General features: G+C 39.9%; 1 protein-coding gene across 1 annotated transcript; it reads right to left on the bottom strand.

The window, feature by feature from the left end:
- Nucleotides 1–1,283: 1,283 nt before the first annotated feature.
- On the bottom strand, nucleotides 1,284–19,965 carry LOC104532937 (myosin light chain kinase 3). The gene is made up of 13 exons (XM_029087540.1): nucleotides 19,453–19,965; nucleotides 15,894–15,984; nucleotides 14,160–14,598; nucleotides 10,705–11,258; nucleotides 8,767–8,872; nucleotides 7,544–7,637; nucleotides 7,117–7,226; nucleotides 5,939–6,080; nucleotides 4,864–4,934; nucleotides 4,127–4,255; nucleotides 2,885–3,037; nucleotides 1,949–2,081; nucleotides 1,284–1,355 (listed from the first exon to the last, which is right to left on the bottom strand). Exons 1-13 carry the CDS (start codon nucleotides 19,963–19,965, stop codon nucleotides 1,284–1,286), a joined length of 2,607 nt encoding a protein of 868 aa, XP_028943373.1.
- Between the last annotated feature and the right edge of the window lie 1,712 nt (nucleotides 19,966–21,677).

Below are 21,677 nucleotides of genomic sequence, written 5' to 3'. Positions count from 1 at the left end.
TTTAGTAGTATTAGTTTCTGTTCTTCCTAAGAGCCAGCTCATGCTGAGTTTTGCAGAATCTAGAACAGGAATGAAGAAAACCACAGGTTTAATAAATAACATACTTTTAGCTGAGAGCCTGTAAGTGGCTCTAACTCTTTATATGTCAGGAAAAAGTTTAAAATCCAAAATAAGTTAGTATTGTGAAGAAAACATTTAATGTTCAAGAGCAAAGTGACGGAAAAAGGGCTTCAAGCTCCTAACTGGGCTAAAGGCAGAGTCTAGCAATACACCATTTCCCTGCCACTGAACAGCAATAAAACCTATTTTGCGTACCACACCTTATTAACTTCTCAGACTTCCTATAAATTGTCAGAGAGAAAAAAATCCTTGAACTAGAACTTGCAAAATTAAGGGCTGCAGTCACAGCCGCTGAGAAGAACTTACAAATTTAAAATACATATAAAACAATGTCTGGAAATATCTTCTTTTCTAGACAACATGAGATGTTTTTGCATAGACCCAGCAGTCATTAGGCCATTTTTATTTGCGGCAGCTTCACCCATCTCCTTCCAAAAGTTCAATCAATTCAGCTCAATTCAATTCACCATAAGAAAAAGTAGCAATGGACCAACTGACTTAAGTTGCTTCAAACCAGGATTCCTCATATTTCCTAGCTATGTGGTGACTGTTTTTTAAAGGGCAGAGTAGAATAAAAAATTATTTAAAAACAAAACAAAACAACAAACCAAAAGCATTCAGCTCTGAGTAGTTGTACTGAATCATCATCATGTTTAGGGAGAAAAAAAAATTAATCTTTTTGGAAAAATTATAGAAGAAAAGGATATCCACTCTCTTTTGTTCTAAGTGACAAACACCCAGGGGAAAAATTGTGCCACTCTTGTGGCAGTGCTCTAAAATTGATGGCATACATCAGTTGTGAAGAAAGTCTTTAGAGATCCCATGCTTGGTGTGAGAAACCAGCAAACTGACACACCAACAATACTCTGCAGAATCAAAGCCTTCAGCAAGAAGTCAGCCCCAGTAACAGCCATGTTTTTCCATCACTATGTACAACAACTGAAAACTTGTAAAAACAATGCAGCTTCTGCTTGTAGAAATTACTTCAGCGCCTCTGCCTTGAGGCACTTCTGGAACCTTACCACTAACACACATAATATTTGAAGAGGACAGACTCAAAACCTTATGTTATAAAACAAAGGGGTAAAAATTATTGAAGATACTGAGTCCTTCTTCCATGGCTTCATGTCCATCTCCAAGAGTGGTAGATGCTTCACACAAGCTTATGCAAGCTTGACAGACATACTCTGGAATCTCTTCAGCCTGTTAGCAGCAGCCACCACATAAAAATGTTTCTGTCAACAAAACAGAACAGTCCAGGTGTGAGTGCAACTGAGGTAAAGGACCTTTTCTGTGGCTGATATGCATTTTTCTTCTTGGTAAATCCATTAACCTCTAGTGACCCACATGGGATTATCAGAAAGGTCCTGAAGAGTTCTCTGAATGGTTTTAAGCCTAATTTTTTTTCTCTCTCACACTTCTACTCTCTGTAATGGGAGGCACAAAATTGCCTTACTCCATAGTGACAAGAGAACAATGCAACTGTTGTCAATGGAAAAATCAATATGAAGATAAAGAACTTTTAATATAACCTAAGTAGCACCTGAAGTCTCTGAACTTGTAAAATAAAAAAAAAAAAATTGTAAAACTTCTCAACACCAATCAGAAGGAGTAAAAATTGAAACCAAACTTGCTAAAAATAGAAGCAATATCATTCTGCATGAGAAAAAAAAAAAAAAATTACAACTGCAAATAGATTTCCCAAGCTCATATTTACAAGAAGCTAGCCTGTGGGCAAAAGTGAGCCAACATACAAAAAAGGAGGGAATCTGTCTGTCTTGAGCTGATTTTCCACTGGAAGCAGATTTGCCAGACTCTGTTTATTTACCTTCCATTTTCTGTGAGCCATGTAACTCTGCAGCAACAACTGGGACTTAAGGCGAAGCTTGGACTTCTTGGCCTTGGCAGGTAGATTGTTCAACCACTCGTGCTTCAGACACTGCGTTGCACTCATCCGGCAGCTGCAGGAGAGGAAATCTGCTATGTGAATCCAGCTACCCTTGTTGCCATTTTCTCAGTGCCCTGTGCTCCTCAATATTATGGATTAAGAAACTGCCTTAAATGAACCAAAACAAGGGAGTGGAGACACTTCCTGAGATACTGCTCATCACAGTGCATAGGATCCTCATGACATTCTGCACTCTCCAGTGTTAAGAGAGTGCAAGAGAAAAATTTCTCTGCTCACTTACCCAGCCCCATAGCCATGGTCTCTTGTCATCCTCATTCTCCCCTGTTGTTTTGTATGTGCAATTACTTTTTATTTCAGTGGAGTCAAAACTGAGAAGCCACATGCATAGTTAAGTCCCAAATGCTCCTTAATATCTACCAAATGCATGCAGACCACTTTAGAAGAGAACAATGCACATTTTCACAGCTGCAGCTTCCATTTATCCTCCATGGCATTCAAGAGACATTTCTGCATTTGTGGCAGGGCTTGTGAGAATCCAAAGTAACAATAGACATAGCTTTTGCTCACAGAAGGAATACTAAAAACAGATTCCTACACAGTAAATCCTTCCAGATTTCCTCTGTTCTGCCTGTATTGATGCTACTGTGAAAAGCAACTTTCTTCAGTTAAGGTACAGAGACATTTCCTTTTAAAAAGGGGCTTTTGAATCACTAAGGAACAACCTATCAAGCACAGATACAGCATACAACAATGTCATGTTGTAAGTTCTCATTGCTGGCTGCAATCTAAACAGTTGGCTAGGAAGAACTTAATGTCATTAAGTGCTACTGTCCTCACGATCAGACAAAGAGGTACCTTTTCTCCTTCACAAGTAGTCTGGAAATAAAATCTTTAGCTTCCTCCGATAGCTGTTCAAATGCTTCTGCATCAAAATCCCAGCAGCAGTTAACTACATAATTCATTGTTTCAGCATCAGTTTCTCCCAGGAATGGGGACAGACCACTAAGCCTTAAAAAAAGAAAGAATGGGAGGGAGATGAGTAGTTATTATATACAAGATGTGTTTTTCCTTCTAGGAATCCTCTGCTTTATAATTGTTGTTAGCTTATGGAGAGGATAGACGCCTCAATCCCTGCCAAGATAAGCCAACAGTTTGGAGCAATAAAGTGTTTTAATGCTAGTGTTACCCTCTAGCAGTTCACCTACATCAGGAAGCACTATTAATTGATCCCCAAGAAAATTAATTCAATGGGGATCTAGGTACATACTTCGGTGCTTTCCCAGCCAGGAAAGCTAGGGGGACTCAAGAGCTTTCCTGAATCAAGGCCTGTATCCATATTTGGCTTGAATTAAAAAGAATTCTGAACAATAGCATACTTTTTTCAATTAGTCTCTAAGACCAGATTTATTGCTTCAGTCGTTTATTACTTCCCTCGCTTGGTTCTTGGCTAACATACAAATTTAAACCCAGAAATGTATCTAGTTCACAGAAAGCATCTGTGAAAGATTCTGGAACGCAAAGTCAGCTCATCAGAAGGCAGAGACTTTGGACACACAAGCCATCCATGGCCACCATACAGATATCAGAGAAAAGTTTTAGACCTATTTGTGACATGATATTTTTAGACCCACGGCCAACATTAATTCCTCTGTGCACACCAAATCCAAGCTACTAAAATGATCAAATTGCAAATTTGAAAATTAATTCAAGTCCTCAAGAATGCAATCCAAATGAAAACTCTGACATGCTTTGGGCAACTTTTCTAAGTTTTATTTAAAAAAAAAAAAAAAAGAAAAAAAAAAGAAAAAAAAAAAAGAAAAAAAAAAGACCTGACCCATTTTACCTTGCTAAGTAAGGTGGTAAGGGAGGAGAACATTTACATATTTATCAAAAGGATTATTTGTGTTTTAGAGACTTCATACGCACAGTGGGGTGGCTTTGCATTAAAGGCTGGGATTTTTAACTGAATTAATTAGGAGGAATCAGAGCCAGATGGGCTCAGCGGCTGGTGCATCCCTGCTCTGCAGACACCCTCCCCTGGCGTGCTCTTGCAGAGGCTCTGGTGCCATCGCCACAACCCCTCACAGGGTTACTCACAGCATGTACGTGATGACGCCTACACTCCACATGTCTGTTGGGAAGGAAACAAAGTCATAGTTCACCACTTCAGGAGCCAAGAACTCTGGTGTTCCAAAATTAACCTTCAGTTTCTCACGAGGTTTGTACCTTTACCGGAAAGAGAGAAACATCACTACTGAGAGTAGGCTGGGGAACACATCTCACATTTGTAAAACTCCAGGCATGGCTTTTTGCCCTGTGAGCATGGCAGGGCAAGCATAGCAGACTCACCAATGCAATCAGGAAAAAAAAAATTAAAAATTGCTGAACTTTGCAGTGACTTCAGGTAAATACACCATCAGCTATCCCTTTGCCAGAGCAAAACTGGAAGGAAGACCAAGAGCAACCAACTTATCTACATAAAGAGTTTAGCAAATAATTTCCACAACTAGAACCTACACAATAAAACCCAGCAGTCAAGAAGTCTCTGAGAGCCTTCATGGGGCCCCTAGAGTAAAAGCTCTAAGTGGGGAACCATTTTGAGATAATTAGAACAGCAGTATAGCTTTATCCAACAGAAATGTTATTTGGAAAAGTAATTAGATAATTAATGCACACAGCAGAAAACTCATGCCTGCAGCAGCGTACTGCTTAGCTCATTCATATAGCAGCTTTAGAGCTACCAAAACGCTCAGCCCCCCCACCCCCTGCCAAGAACTACCAAAACCACGTTTGTTGTTTTGTTTTTTAAAATAAATTAATAACTGAACTCATACCTCCTTGCTAATCCAAAATCAATAATTTTAATCTGGTTTCCTGTGCGATTTACACATAATATGTTCTCAGGCTACAAAAAGAGAAAAGGGTATTTTGAGTTAAATGTTTGAGAGAGAGATCTAGCAAAAGAGTATAAAAATCTCAGAGATTAATGATAATTTTTAGTATAATACTTTTCCTTCTATTCTTGGGAGATAAGGATTTGACTGGCATACTGAGTCAGTGAAAGGTTTGGGTTTGAACCTCCCATAAAGAAGTTGAACTTCAGTTCCTGTATAACAATATTCCTATATTGCATCATAGATGACAAATGGATTTTGAAATTGAAAGGCTCCCCTGTCTAAAATGGTAGAGTCAGTGTGATGGTTGAGGCTTACCCACTGGATTTACTCCTTAAGTATAAAAGTAACTTCATAAAAAGTCACCAATTTGGTTTGCCCACAAAGGCAATTTTTTAAATTTTTTTTTTTTCAATAAGAATATTTTTCAAAGTGGGGATGAGGGGGATGATGTGGTGTCCAAACTTATAACTGCAGAACTGGCTACAGGCCAACCAGGTCTAACATAATTCGTGCAAGGCACTGTATAAACAAGCAGAAAAAAAACCCAAACCACAGTTGGTATTTCTGTTCAAAAATTAAGAGGCCATTAGAAAAACATTGTCATTTTACTGCAGTTCAGTGCCAGACCATAAAAAGGACAAACCATAGGAAGATGACTGAACAGGTATTTGAACACAGTTACCAGGGGGTAGGGGGAAGTAGAAGGAAGACTGAAGGCATTTCTAGTCAAAGAGATTTTGATGACAAAAGGGCATTGTTTAATACCGCACAGAATGACAAGCTTCCAATTTAAGAGAGACAAAAGCATAGAATCCTGTTCATTTCACTATTCTAAGCAAGCTACCAAATAGACATTGAAAAAATAGTAATGAATCTCTAAAGCTCCACTCATTGTGGCTATTGAATTAAGTAAGCCTATTTATTTATGACATAAGTCCACAAAATGAGAAATTACTCTTGTAATTAAAGACTCTGTGATGGTCCAAAGAACAGAAGAGTATGAATTACTGACCTTCAGATCTAAATGGAGAATATAATGCTGGTGCAAGTAGTGGACTCCTTCACAGATCTGTTTGGTAAACAGGATTGCATCCAACTCTGTTAGATTGTAGGTTTCATCTGTGATCCGGTCGAATAATTCACCACCATCAAGACTAAAATTTTGACATAGTGTTAAAAACTCTAAAACTCCTCATTAGCTCAATTTATTTCCAAGTTGGGAACTTAGGCTCTCTAATTTAGCAAGGGTCCTAACAACACATCCCATATAAAGTATACAAGTAGTCTCAATGAATTCAAGAAACTTAATTTCTGAGTGTGAAATTAAGTATCAATCTAAATTAAAAAATGGAAAAATTGTGACTACCCTTTTGGGGGGATATGTCAAACCTAAACCCACACAACCTGGTGATTCAGTGAGGACCTGGAGAACCTACAGGGGGTACCAAAGTGTCTATTCTTTGCTCATCTTACTAGTCTAGAGAAATTAAGTCTTCAACCTATAAAATTTACTAAATGAAACTCCTCAAACTGAAAGTTATCTTACACGAGCTGACAAGAGGACAGAAAAGGCAGCAGGTGTACATCATGAAATCTGCATTTTATTAATTCCATATTTGATACAGATCAAAATTCTTTTTTAGCCTAAAATGGGGAGGCATCTTTATTAATTCTAAAATTATTCAAAGGAGGCGGACTATGCCTATAATTAATCACCTTCCTACCTTCTCCATGTGTTTTGTAATTCTACTTAAAATGCTTCACTCATCCTCTTGTCTGAGTCTCTCACATTCACTCTCTCCCTAATATAAGATTTTATTTACCCACAGCACTTTTAGGTAATTTGGTAGCTAGGGACAATGTTAGGGCCTGTAAGTTAAACTTAAATGAAAAACGAACCACAGCAAAGTTCTGTTCATTAACAATCTTGTAATTTTGTTCATACTCTTGAAGACAGCTGCCTTTCTTACCATTTGTTTAAACTGCAATCTTCCCAAGTATATAATTTGTAACCTGAAGAAAATACCTTTAAAACATGGGTTTTTTTCCTTCTGAAAGTGAAATCAACTCTCTCTTAGGCTGGGAAACCACCCAAGCCTTCTTCACACCTCAGAATTATTACTCCTTATTTCCTTTAGTGACCTGAGAAAACCCAAACGTCAGACAATTCCCAAGATCATTTAAACTTACTATTCCATGATCAGAGTGATATTATTTTTGGCTTCAAAAGCATCATAAAGCTGGATCAGATTCACGTGATTTAATTGGTTCATGACATTAATTTCGTTTTTTACTTCCTCCTGAAAAAATAAATTAACAGAAAAATGAGCAAAATATGCTCCTTAAATTCCAATACATTCAAATACAATTATTTGTAAAACCCAGTAACAGCTCTACCACAGGTCACATGTGGACAAAAGGTTTAATCACAAATACAGGAGATGACAAACAGTCATATAAAGACCAAGCTGCTACTCACTAAGACAGATTTTACAGGATTTGATACTACCCAATGACAAGCTGCCTCTTAGGGCTGCCCCAGGGACGCGGTGTTGGGGTGCTTGCTATAAGGTCAGGTTTGGAGTGTGCTCACTTGGGTTCACAATAACATAATTACCCTTTCTTTTGCTCCTTTCACTTTTATGATTTTGGCTGCCAGGTTGAGACCAGTTGATATTTCCGTGCACTTGTGAACTTGCCCAAAACGCCCCCTGTTGATACCAAAGAAAAGATGGGAAACCAGCTGAACGCAGCTCAGCGCAGAAACTCTTCCTACAACTATTCTTATCGTCGATTAAAAATAGCGCAGTACAAAGTGAACAGAATCAGGTGGCCAGCAGCATGAATCTCCTCTTTCTCTCAGCTTATGAAGGATTAGTTTTATCTTTCCAGACAGTTGTTCACTGCTTACATTAAAATATTATGCCCGCTTCGTATCACTACATTTCACTGCGGTATGATGACCTGATGATATTCTTTTTTGGTTCTGTAACTGTACCCGCTTGCTGTCCTTCAGTGATGTGTTAGTGGGTATATTAACAAGGATATTTCTGTCCTGATCTCATAACCTTTTTAATGACTATAAGACCAGTAACTGTAGCTACTCCACAGACTGCATTTCTTGCATGTTGTAAATTCTCCCCCATGTCACGCAGATACGTTAATGCCCCTTGGGATGATTTCTAAACACCATCTTGCTCCTATTGCATCATCAGGCTTATACTTATTAAGCCATATTTGTACTTGGATCAGCCTGTAAATCAAACCTTCTTGTCAGATAAGTAAGGATACAAGAATACAAAGGCTGAAGCAGCTGCAGACTTCTTATGAGCGAAAACTAAGCATAAGGTCAAAGTAATTATAACTTCTCCCTTAGTTTTCTTTAACGTGCAGTTCAGCATGGAAAAAAGATTTTGGAAGCTGCCTGACCTAATGGGCTTTGCTGACTTCAAATGCTCTGAATCTGTCTGCCCGAAGGTTACAGGTTGTTCTCATTACACCAGCTGTGGCCAGCATTATTATAACAAATGCAAAAAACAGTCATCCAAGATCATAGTCAGGCATTTGAAAATGGAACTGGGGCAGAAACCAGTCATCTAAGGGACACCCCACCCACAGACCCCAAAAATCAACAGAAGTTGATACAAGGAGCTCAGCAACTGTGATAGCCCAGGTCTCAAGGATGAACCCGCTCACTCTGGCCGCAGTGAGCTTCTAGATACCTCATCCATGCACACCCTGGAGCCATCGGAAGACGACAGCTCTAGCTCTCCAGCTAACTGCATTTCTCCATGCCTTAGCTACCAACAGCAGTACAGCATTATGGACCCAGAGACTTACCCCCCCAGTACTTCATGACGACACACTGAGTAGTAGGTTGCCACCTCTGTTTGCTTGACGCTCACTATGCGATGTTCGAAGGGAGCTGGAGGAGAAGGGCTATCATCTAAAGGGGAGACAAGCTGGTCACTGAGATGTTTCTGCACACATCACTGCACTCAATTTCACCTCCTTCACACCAATGACTTCAATCCACAGGACATACAAATCACCTTGTTGTGTTTGCAAGGTGTAATGAGAAGTCTGTACTGCCTTCTGTGCTCCCAGTATCCACAGCTCCACCAAACCATACTCTTGTGCTCCCCCCACCTTCAGCATGGCTGTTCCTCCAGGGATGAACCCCATTTCTCAGACAGGCATTGCTGACGCAGAGGCAGGACCACAAACACACACACAGCTCCTTCCCTACTGCAGCCCTCAGTGCTTCTGTGGCTGTGAAACACCAGGAGAACACTGGGGGCCAAGACAACCACCAGAGAAGCCGGCCTCAGACTGCTGCCAACAAGCTGCTCCTGCAAACACTCAAAACAGGACTTTATACTAAAGTGCACTGCCCCGTCTCCCATCTTTTTTCTTTGCTTCATGTTCTTTTACCACACCATCATTTTTTCTTCTACTGGAACTCAGACAAGCACTGAAGTATCTGGATAACATTAAGCATGCGATTCCTTCACTATTTTTAGAGTGGCACGCAAGTAAAATAGCTGTTGCACTTGCAGATAGTCATAAGAAGGGAGGTGCTGAAAATATCCAAAATCTCTGTTACTTCAAGTGAGGGACTATTACTGCCAACACCCTTTTACAGATGAGGAATGAAGGCCCAGAACTGAGAATAGGATCCCACCTCCTATTGAATCTCAACCCTGTTTTAACACACTAAACCCACTGGACACCTTCAGAAGATCAACATCTTAGCTTATGCATTAACAGAAGAGGTCACCTGCAAAAAATATCTGAAAGTTTTAAAAAATTACACTTGATCTTTTAATCGTTATATGGCAGCTGGATAGACCAGCCCAAATACACAGCACTGACAAACGATGACAGTTATTGGTAAAACCAGGAAGTTTCTCCTAGCAGCAAGACTTCTGCAGACAATGTCAGAGTTAAAGCTGCAAGCATTATCATTATGACTACTAAGTTTAATCAGTTCCTGGGAAGCTAAATCAATTAAGCATGATACATTTAACATTCAAGTTTTTCTAGGGTAAAGCTTCCATAAACCCACTTTTGGCATGCATCCCCCATTCAAAGCAATTTTACAATCAGTCTCCAGATATCTTAGGTTGCAATTTAACATGTGTTCACCTCATCTCCAGCCACTGTGAGAAAGCCAGATCCACATCAGGACATCTACCTATATATGTACATTCTGGGACATACACGTATCTATGCGGCCAGGCGAGATTACTCCCTGAAATAATGCAATTAACTGTCCAAACAGTAACCAAGAAGTGATCTATGGCAAATAACTCACTGAAGACCCCAGCAAGATACTCTTCCTGCAATATTTTGCTGCTCTGTGGACCTCCAGTCCACAGCTGCTAAAGCATACCCAGTTTGCATACTCTATCTTAAGAAATAAATACTTAATCTAAAGAAAATTGATTTTTTCAAAATTACTCGTGATTCTGATCACACATATACTTCACCCAATTTTATTTTAAAGGAGCTGTTTTCCCAAAACATACTTTAGAAGGAAACTTACTATTAAAAGAATCTATACAAATGCTAATTCACTTGTATTTACATAGTCAAAGGTACCTAATGGCATTTAGGTCAATGCTCTTAAACTGTAAGACACAGGTGGTCTCCTGAGCACTGCTCCAACTCTTATTGCATAAACTGTATATATTCTGTGTATATTGTATATAACACACAGAGGCAGCACAAAAATCTCAGTGTCAAAGTTTACAAGGGTAACTGTGAACAACTTACCAATGATCATTTCATCCTGTGTGGGAAGCTCTTTGCTAGCTTCTGATAACCTAGTCTTCTCTGGTGCCATTCCGGTACACTGACGGGCATCATTTTCAGTTCCCCCTGAAGATGCAGACTCAGATTCTCTCCTCTCAGAACTGGTGTCCGTCGGGGATTCTTCAGCTTTTGCTGTTTCTTGATGGATTTTCACTTCCACACCCAGATCTTTCGTGGGCTCCTTTGCAGAGGTATTCTGTGAGGTTATGGGCTTGCATTTTAATTCTGATTTCTCTTCAGCCTTTTTATCTGGTTTGGGCTTGCTCAGCAACGGCTGTTGCTTCCCTATTTGCTTATTGTCCCCTTTCACTTCTTGATTTGGCTCAGTGATGATGCTTTTAGGACTCTGTTGAAGTTTTACTTTGTCAGGCAGCTGTTCGACCCCTTTCACTTCTGCTGGCGTGGAGGATGGGGATTTTACTTTGGGACTTTTACTTCTGTGATCATTTAAGTTTTCTTCCTTGGTCATCTTAGTCTTTTCTTTCATTTCTGTCATATGTACATTGATAGATATCCTGCAGAGCAAACAGTTGACATTTTATGCAGATGACTAGCCTTGCTTTTGTAACTTTGTGGGGGAAGAAAAATCTTTAAGCTTCTGTAACCATAGATTTGCACAGTATTAAAGAAATCTAACCCTATCAGTCCTCTTAGGAAATACAATACTAAGGGAGGAGCACCAGAAAGTGTACTGCTACCTCTTCTGTATCCTCATCCGTGTACACGCCTGCCTTCTGCTAAACACCATGTGTCTTACGCTGTAAGTGCCAATACCACATTTGAAAGCTTACCCACTTTTTGCAACTATTACAGTTGGCCTAATAAAATACCACTCATCTGTGCACAGAGACAGTAGTGATTGCCTTCACAAATTACAGGCTGGTTATCTAAAAGGCCAACTGCTCATACAGCTTTACAAATCCAAAGGTTTGCACCCATCCCAGTCCTCTTCCAGCTGGCTGACTTGCACACTCAAACATCTGTGTTTGTGTCTTCTGAGGGGATAGCATTCTTTCCACCGCTTTCTGTTAAAAATGTAACTTTCAAACTCTCTCACTCCATCAACATTATTTTCCTTGGCATTCTAGCTACTGGAAAAGTTTAATAATTTTTTTCCTCTTTTCCTGCCTAAAAAGAATATGAGTTAAAACCAATTCTCCTAAAATCCATCAAAGACACTTGCGTGAATTTGAGTCAACTGTCACTGCTCCAGCTGTCACGAGCACAGTCGTATTTCAGTGAGGCTGAATTGAAACTTGTGAAGTTACAAAGTAGATTTTATATAACAGCAAATAAAGGCAATTTCTGCTGTCTAGGAGAGAATGCACCTCATTTTCGCAAAGTTATTGCCTCTTTCAGTGGAGTGACCTTAATACGAAAGACGTTATGAAAGAAAATGTTTCTGCTTTTACATAATAACAGTCTGAAGTTTCTAATTTTCAGGACCTTTAACACCCTTGCATTGTGCTACAAATCTAAGATGCACCAGAGTGAGCTATCAGAGCAGCTGAACACAGCTCTGAGCAAATACTTCTACCACTATCTAGACAAGCCTGAACTCAGCAGGACTCTTGGGCATTTCTCCAAGCAGAGGAACACAATGTTCTTTGGATACTTCTGCGTGGGCGTACAGACTTCATTAAAAGTTGCATTCATTTTAGAGAGGCATTTACCACCCTCGTGTCTTCACACACAAGAGTGTAATGGGTACCCTGTGCAGGAAGGTTGCAGCTTCCCTGGGTGTTTACTCCAGCTTCTGCCTTCCAGCTTTCTGTCAGCCCCCCTCTTGCCCAAACTGAAGTCTTCAGGGCTCAGACGTCCCCCTGTCCAAACCAACCAGCTGCTTCTGAAGCTGCTGCCTATCTCCAAGCACACCACCTGGCACATCGTGATCAACCAGCACAGACTTCCAAGGGGTAACAGCAATTGTCCCTCCACTGCTTCACAAAAACCTTGAACCACCCTCAAAGTACAGTGCTTGGTCAGGCAGCTGGGATGGACTCGCTCCGGCTGCTGAAACATCGTGCCCATGGCTTGCCAGCTGGAGCTTAAAACCCACAGGGAAAATACAGAGAGGTCCCTCTGATTTTAGTGTTATTACAGGAACCAGTTTGGAGGTGACAACCTCTATAAACTGTACACAAAGTTGTTCCTGAATGTTTGAAAAGAGGCCACAGTAGTGAAAGCTTCTCCTCTCTCCTGCCACACGCTTAACACAGCCTCTGAGGAGAAAAACATCCCCGTGTGCCAGTCTCTGCAAGGAGCCCTTTCCCTCAGGAAGCCTATGTGCTGACATCAGGACAACTTTCATTCATTTCGGTAACTTATTCTTCATTCAATTTTTTTTTTTTTTTTTTTTTTAAAGACCTGTAATCCCAGTAGACACTTAACCACTGCACAGGAAGATTTAAGTCTCCACCCTATATTCACAACTGCCACTACAAATTCAAAGTTTTCAAATTAAAGTACGTATATACAAAAGCAGTGTCACGTTCTTGTCTGGGCTTCAGACACCGAGTTGTACGCATGAACAATGGGGAAATTCCACACACAAAGTAACATACATATATATATCTGTGTGTGTTTATGTATGTGTGAGTGCATCTATCACCCATACATACACAGACACATATATATATATAAACAACTTTATATCCACCAGCCCAGACAAAGAAGGGATGGCAGCTGAAATTTGCCACAGAAATTCCATCAGTTGGGGTTTGTTTGGTAGGGGATTTTTGGTTGTGGGGTTTTGTTGGTTTGTTTTTTTTTTTTTTTGTTGTGTGAGCTTTTTTTAATTTAAATAAATAGAATTAAAATCAAATCCTAAATAAATAATTCAAAAGGAAGTGGATTATGAAAGACATATTACAAAACACCTTTATGAGGAAAAGATTAGGCTAACAGAGATTCATAAATGAACAAACAAATATTTTTAGGTGACCAAGGCATAAAAAAAAAAAAGCCACCATGAAACCACCAAAGACAGCAAACAGAACAAGTTGTTTGTTTTTGTCATATACTAGTACATATCTCAAATTCCCTTCACTCTCACAGATACAGAGACAGAGGAGATGGAAAGGAATGGTTTATAAATACCCAACTCTTTGAGCCACACCAGGGCAGTCACCTTTATCTCTAATACACAGAAGCCCCGATCATATAAAAAATCTCCCACACACCTGGCCCTCCAACTCCTCAGCTTCACAGACACTTGCACAGGGCTCTTGCTGCTTTGAGTTTTTTGCCTTAACCATTTGTAAGGTCTCACCACTCCCATCCTAGCATGGCTGTTTTTCCCCAGGATCATGCCTCAACAGGAGCTGCCTCCTCTAATGACCTGGCTTTCCTTTTTTTCCCTTCTAACACATGAAATGGTTTCAGATCACCCAGAAAGCTACCAACAAGGCCATTACCTGGTACGTGTCACTTCACACCCTGTGTCAGATATAGCCCAGGATGTGGAGGGCACAGCTTCCCGGAATGCCGCACTTGACGATGGAGGTTTGTTTTCATTCTCTCTGAGTTTCTGATGAACAGGCTGTTTGTGGCACTCATCTAGGCATGGGACTCTGTCCGTATCGTGTGCTTTAGCAGGAACATTTTGGTTGTCTACATGATCTTGATTTACAAAGGGAAGACCGTTGTGTTGATTCAAAGCTTTGACACCAATGTCCTTTTGCTGCTGACAGCTCTTAGAGCTGTGTGCTTTGCCAGCACCTTCTACTGCTTGCTGCTGCACTGCCTTCTCTTTAGCTTGGGGTTTGGAGTAAGCTTTGTGGGCTACAGCACTAGAAGCATTCACCTTCTCACATTCTCCCTTGTTTTCATCCAGCTTTTTCCCACTTTTTGTCTCTGAATAAAATAAGCCGTTAATAAATTATCCTTGACAAAAGTGACAGCAAAACAGAGAGGGAATAAAGTAACCCAACATTCAAAATAACTTTTGCAGTTGCATGCATCTGAAAAGGCAGCAAGAAACCCCCCAGAAAGGTTTAAAATTCTACACAAGCAGGCTTGAGACAGCCATTATTAATGCTCATGGCTTAATCAGAGGTTTAACTGCTCTGCTGGCTTTCCAGCAGTGTTACAGATTGAACTTGGATTTCCATAAAGCAAACAAAAAACCTGCAAGGCTCAAGCTCACTGCATCTGAAGCCTGAAATCACTCTGCAGACAAATATAACAGGTAGTTCAGGCACTGCAGATCCATCCAGGACTCTCCTGAACTTGATACACCCTCTACCTGATTAGAGGGGCAGAGACAGACTGAGTAAGACTTCAAGGGATACTGTGGCTTGAGACAGTGCCTCTTGCATTTTCCACAAAAGGACAAGAAGGTTCTTCAGGTTGTGAATATTAACAGTGGAAATTTCTAGGGTAACTTCTTTCACGATTCAGCATTCACAGGTCACTGGCAATCAAGGTTAGTTCACAACCCTGTGTAGCTTTTGAGTTAGAATTGTGACCATCTGCTTTATTTTTGTCACTTCCTAAATGATAAAGCTAAAAAGGGGATCGCCTGTAATTTAAAGGGTTCACTGACAATTTGTGAAGACAACAGCATGACAGGGTCTGCTCAACATCATGTTCACCCCTGCTGTAACTCCACAGGCACGAATAATGGGTGCAACAGGGCAATGCCCTGACAGATGCATCCTCAACAGGAATCCAGCCCTGATACGGCAATGAAACTTGCTGATCAAAAAAAAAAAAAAAGATATTCACAATGTCAACATGTGCCTTTTTCAGAGAGGGGGAGGAGGGAGGGCTGGTTCAGATATGTTAAGGGAAAATAATTTATTAGGTTTGCTATGTGATATTGCCACTGCCTTCGTGGTATCTTCAAACAAGTACTGCTCTCTTAATTCAGCTCACTAATTCCAAAACAAAAAAACTGTGCAGTCAAACAAAGCTGCTGCTTTTAGTTTCTTGATCTTCTAGCATTTTGTGGGGTTTGATCCAGGGGATAGATCATCTTGTGGAGGAGGTGAAAACAATTCTATTTTTCCCAGTACCGGTGGACAGTTACCCAGTTACATTTCAGTACACTACATTCAGGTAGTGGGAAATAGAACGCTATTAATTTCCAGTTTGTCTGCTGCACATTCTAGGGTTGAAGCTTGTAGCATGCCTGGCGTGGCACATACCTTCCAGAGGCTTCTTGCTTTCAGTTTGGGTTCCTCTGTTACTAAGCACATGCTTAGGTTTTGCACCACTCTCGTCAGGCTTATCTTTGGCCTAAAAATGACAGGGGAACACAAAAATAACCATTACGGCCAAGAGTGTTCATTTTCCACTAGGTTCCTCCAACCACATAGGTACTCAGACTCTGTAAAATGGACACACTAACACCTCTGATCTTCTGAATTTTTAATTACTGCTGTGTTTACTCCCTTCTTCCAATCTCTCCCTGCTTTTACAGATAGGCATACTTCTAAAACAAGATGACACAGAATAATACATTAGCTCACTGCTTTCCAAAATTTTGACTGTCAGAGATTTTGCCTCCTGTCATCTTTACTCATATTGATTAAAACCCATGACATGTGAAACATAAGAGAGATTAGAAAAAGAAATGATACTTTATTTCTGTTGCTTTCTGGCTGGTGACTGACAGATAAGCAATGTCTCTGAAGATATTAACATATTTGTCTCAAGGCATCTAAAGATTCAGGATCTGAGTTATGATAGAGGTGACAACAAAAAAGAGCCTCTAGGTCTATGGTAACTATTGTATGTACTTGACATTTACACATCACCTTTGGCATGGTTAAAAACAGATATTGTCTTTTAGAAGATTTTTATTTTTAAGCTAATTTCTTCCTCCAATTGAGAAAGCACAGAGGAAGAATATCATGTAATAGCACCACTAAACACTTCACACAGCAATACATTTGAAATCAAATTAAAACAAAGTAACTAATGATTAGCAGAAAGCATTACACAAAAATAGGAAAAGGTACAACATATTTCTCAGTTGACCTATAATTAGAATCTAATGATGAGGAGCCTCCTACCCCTATTTGTACAAGCAAATAAGCAATATTTAAAATATTTCTGCAGATAACTGATCACAAGATTGCTGCAAATCAGACCCTCAGCTCTTAGTAAAAGCAGTTAAGTATTTCATGCTCCAAACACAGAGATTCCACAACAGAGCCCCCCACACCCCACTTTCCAAAAACCAAAACACCCAAACAGTAAAAGCAGTAAAAAAAATCATTACCATTTTTATTACAGCTCTAAGCAAACCTGCAACAATGACCAGGGGGAACATTATTCTTGCAAAGTCCTATGTGCAAAGAAAGCCTTGGATAAGTGACAGTTTAATACTGCTGAGTTTTTCTGTTTGGTTTGTAAATAAGAAGTTAGAGGTGTGGATCCTATGAAGCTCAATTCATAGTTTTTTACTAATTTGACTCCAACCCCACAAAACTTCTTCCATAAGTAGCTCCACAGCATCCCTGGAATGCTGTCATACCATCACCAACAGCTTCACCCAGAAATAAAAACATGACCTCCCCACTCCCATTCCCATCCTGAGTAACCTTGCACTAAGCCAGCTCCGTGATAAGCAGCACGCTGTTATGAAACAGCAAAGGCTGGAAAACAAACAAGGAGGCAGCAAATTCTTTTTCTGTGCAACCCCCGTGCAACTGTGGAGCTCTTTGGACACGTCTACACTGCTCTCACAAAACAGGCTGCAAAAACTAGACCAAAGTTAGCACATAGCTCAGTGCAAGCTAATTTGTTTTTAAATTCACCCATGCTTTGCTCCTCGTCACCCCAGCTAGGTCATGTACATACACTACCTCACTAATTCAAGCCTAGTTCAAATATCACTCAGCAGCCTGTGATCAAAGCAAGACATATCTTAAGGTCTTAGAACTGACCTTATCCTCCAATTTCAAAAGCTGTTCATGACCAAAAACAAAAAAGGAGAACAATGATGGTCATATTGCAAAACTGGAGCTAGTCATAAAACTGTCCACTTGCCCAATGCACATTGCCTGTTCCACCTACCGAGGCAGTGGTGACAGCCCAGGACAGAGACCCCTGCCCCACCCTAGTCCATCATTTACCAAGAGCAGGTCATTTCACCTCTCAATCTCTATCTGCCTGTCCATAAAACTTGGATAAATTTCTGCAAAACAGGAGACTGAAGGAGGTCAAACACCGATGAGGAGGCAGTGCATCATGGCTAGTTGACAACTAATCCTGACAATATGCTAGAAGTCCATGTGAAACATTCCTCCAGTACCCCTCATACCACCTTTATTTATCTCTTACTGCTCTTTGCACTTTGACAATCTGGAAACAAAATTTGTTTATCATTTTTATACTCATCTTCACCTGGCCATTGATATACCATGCACTGGCAGTTCAGTTCAAGGTGTCAGTCCTGCAAAGGGCTCTATCTGTCTCCAGGCATTTTGCAGTGACTGAAAGCAGTAACTTGTAACAATGCAGCTTTAACCAAAACGTATCAAAGTCTTCCATTTCTCCAAAAATCTGCAGAACTGAAATTGGAACTGCAAGTAAGTACAAGATTCACCTCTACCCAGAATTAAGACTGAGACCTAATGTTTGATTTATTATTCTCAACAGTAATGGAAACTCTTTATACATCTTTCTGTCTCCTAACAGTCTAGCTCACTTGTCAGCCTCTAGCACTTTAAAAGCAAGAACAGAAGAACACTCGGAAAGCCTGAAGAGGTATGCTAGCATCTAGCATTGCCCTGTTCTTGTAAAAGTTTAGGTGTACAAACATTTTACAGTTTTGGTGAAAAATATTTGGATTAAGACACAAATGGACATTTGCATTTGAGCTAAGTTCTCCTTACTATAATCACACCTCTACATACAAGGATAATCTTGGAATGAACAAGCCTGTTCCAACTCTTGCATTTTCCCCCCACGTCTTCCCCACTGTGGGATACAAGCCATAGTGAAAACTGAAAACTCTCGTTAGCTAAATCTAATTCCAGATGCCTGTAACTTTTAAAAACAAGGTTAATCATTCCAAAACTCCATTATCAACTACGTACCAGTCTTGCCTGTTCCTCTCTCACTGTTCTCAGTACTTGAGAAATGCATAGGAACTGATGTCTAGGAACTTGCAATCACGAGAACTATTTGATTTGAGGAAGTGAACAATGCCAATGGATTGATACAGTCATAAGTTCATCATAAAAATATAGCTAAAGACAACTTAGATGTCCAGGGACATAACAATCTGCTTGGTAATATGACCATAAGTCAGCATAGGTTTTAGTAACTGGTGTTGTGTTCTGAATTCACGACCAATCAAGAAAATAGAAGCTTATTATAAATAAATAAATAAATGCTTCCAGTATGTTACTCGTACTTTTCACTGGAGCCTCAATTCAGTCACTAATTTGAATGACTTTGTTGATCTCTGAAGACTGGTAGAAGCAAAATTTTCCTTTACAGTAGCAATCTACTCATACTTGTTACGGGATTGCTTGACAGACTTTGGGAACTTCAGACATCAGAGTGCAAGGCATGTTTTGAGCCTTGGTCTCTGCCTTAAGAGGCTTGCAATTCAAAGGTCATAGCAGTAACCTGTAACAGCAACACTGGAAAGAAAACCTGAATTATCTGTTATGCAAAGAATCAGCAGGAGAGCCTAAAGTCCTGCTACATCATAAAGAAAAATATGAAGAATAGTAAAACAAAACCAACCTCAACAAGGATTTCCAGCAGACTCCCCTTCTTCCAGGGCACAATGCCTTTGAGAATAAAATCCACTACTTTAGAATTTTTTAATACTTCTCCCACAAATGTAATAACTTTATCCAGTGTGTCAACCCTTTTCTCTATCTTTGCCAGCCTCTCCTTATGCTTCAAGGCATCTAGCTGGGCAGCTTTCATCAATTTCAACACTTCTGAGCATATGCTCTGGATATCAGTCTGGTGGGTACCATCCGATACCTTTAGGCCTTTTTTCATTGCATCTGTCTCATCAGGAGCTGCTCGGGATATCGTTAGCTTGTTAATGCCTTTTTCTACTTCATCAATGCCTTTGTTAACTCGCTGCAGTTTGCCTGTCAGATCTTCTTGGAAATGTAACACTTTGTCCATCTTTTCAGTCAAGAGATTCAGTTTTTTGTCCATCATACTTAAATTGTTCACTTTAGTAGGCTGTAACTTGGTCAGGGCATTTCCCTCTGCAAGGTCCAAGCTACCCGCAGACATTCTGTCCAAACAGCAGGATGTCAGACAGATTAGGCTGGCTTTTCATTAATCATAAATTAGAAAATGAGGATCTGAAAGTTCATCTTCTTTAGCTATTCCTATACCAGACAACTTCACTTATAGGAGTCACTAGAGCGTATCATGAGATAGCTACTGCACAAAAGATTTATTTCTGTGTTATCTATTTCTTACTGCATGCTTTCAATGACGGAAGTAATTTGGCACCAGACTATATTTTCTTGGGCCTCCTTGACGTCACAAAACCATTTAAAATTCTTTCTCGAGTGGCTGTTGATAAGCAAGCATCTTAACAACTGCCAATGCCTGAGCAGACCTCTGGAGGGGGGATTGTTTTTATGACCAGTTTTAGTTCTGTGATAATGAAAAGAACTTGCTAGAGCATTTCTCTTCATTAAATAGGAAAACATATAAAAGTCAATTTGGTGGCCTTATGCTAAGGCTTGGAAGATTCAGCTTTGTAGTATGGATGCAGGGCACCCAGTATAGACACAGGGTGTGCTTTTTAGGTTGGCTGGCACTTGAATTTAAAAATAGAGCACAATGACAAGGATCTGAAATACGTATCTAGCACCAGCATGTCTTTGTCAACTGAAACTTCTAAAATTAAATCTTTCTCCCAGGCTATAAAAAGTGAACCAAGTAAAAAAAAATCTTCATAAAGGCACAGCACAAGTAGTCCAACTACTAGCAACAAAATTATTAAATCAGAAATCTCACTTAAAGGATTTATTACTAACTTGCTTTCACTCCTGAATCACAGCACATCACTATAAAAACTAGTCAGTCACTAGAGAACAGAAAGTAGTCACTTTATACTTGCACAGCCCCCACTGCCACAGTTCTGCACACTTCAGAAACATTAATAAATTTGTCCTTACAACACAGAACGAGAGTCAGTCCTCTTCCACAGAGGATGAATTGTGGCATCAAGAGATAAAACAGTTTGTCCCAGGCCAGACATGACACTGTGTCAAAGGACTGCGTCTAGTTCTCCCAGGTCCCTTTTCACTGCTCTGTGTATGCAGAGCAGGGGGAGAAAACAGTGGGGAAATCCTGCTGCCACAGGAGTCCCGGTGTGACACAATGGAACCATATCAAAGTTTTAGGATACTGAGCAGCCCTCTGCCTCCAATCCCTTCCTCATTTTTTTGAACGGGCATATGGGAAGAAAGTGTAATTCTTAAAGTAAATTTGCTGTATGAGATAGGACGTTCTAGAAATTAAAATCCTTCCTCTACGTGCCGCAGAGTTGTAGCAGCATTAAAATTACCCTCAAGAAGACGTAAAGTCCTTGCCATTTCTGTAAGACAAAGTTTTTCACCTTTACAAAAAAAAAAAAAAAAAAAAAAAAGTTACGTCTACCAAGGCCATTAAATCATTATAGCCAACCTGGTTGTTCTGTGACATTTAGAAGCCAATAACTGGCTTTGCAAAAGCCTTAATACTTGGACCGTTCATCACCTTTAAGAGAGAGTTCAAATACCAAGCAATGACTTTAGAAAAAAAAAAAAACGGCCTGTAAAAGCTGATGGGAGTCAGCATTTCATGCCATGTCACTTCTCCTGGTCAAAAAAATATTTTAAAGTCTCTGGCATTTTCACAGTAGTATGGGATAGTATGGCATAAGTTTTACAATATCTATATAACCTTATTTCAATAATCAAGCATACAATGCAGTAAAATACACAGCT

The sequence above is a fragment of the Antrostomus carolinensis genome, unplaced genomic scaffold (assembly GCF_000700745.2).
Source record: "Antrostomus carolinensis isolate BGI_N321 unplaced genomic scaffold, ASM70074v2 scaffold14041, whole genome shotgun sequence".
Classification (NCBI taxonomy): domain Eukaryota; kingdom Metazoa; phylum Chordata; class Aves; order Caprimulgiformes; family Caprimulgidae; genus Antrostomus; species Antrostomus carolinensis.
The sequence above is the reverse complement of the archived record's forward strand: the minus strand, read 5'-3'. Positions and strand labels throughout refer to the sequence as shown.

What these genes read in the sequence shown, in the direction of transcription:
- LOC104532937 (XM_029087540.1), bottom strand. Translation starts at nt 19,965, where the DNA reads ATGTCTGCGGGTAGCTTGGACCTTGCAGAGGGAAATGCCCTGACCAAG. An exon ending in ACAGGATGAAATGATCATTG is followed by an intron (nt 8,873 to 10,704) that starts GTAAGTTGTTCA and finishes TCTCCCCTTTAG; the next exon opens with ATGATAGCCCTTCTCCTCCA. An exon ending in CGTCATGAAGTACTGGGGGG is followed by an intron (nt 7,638 to 8,766) that starts GTAAGTCTCTGG and finishes TGGTATCAACAG; the next exon opens with GGGGCGTTTTGGGCAAGTTC.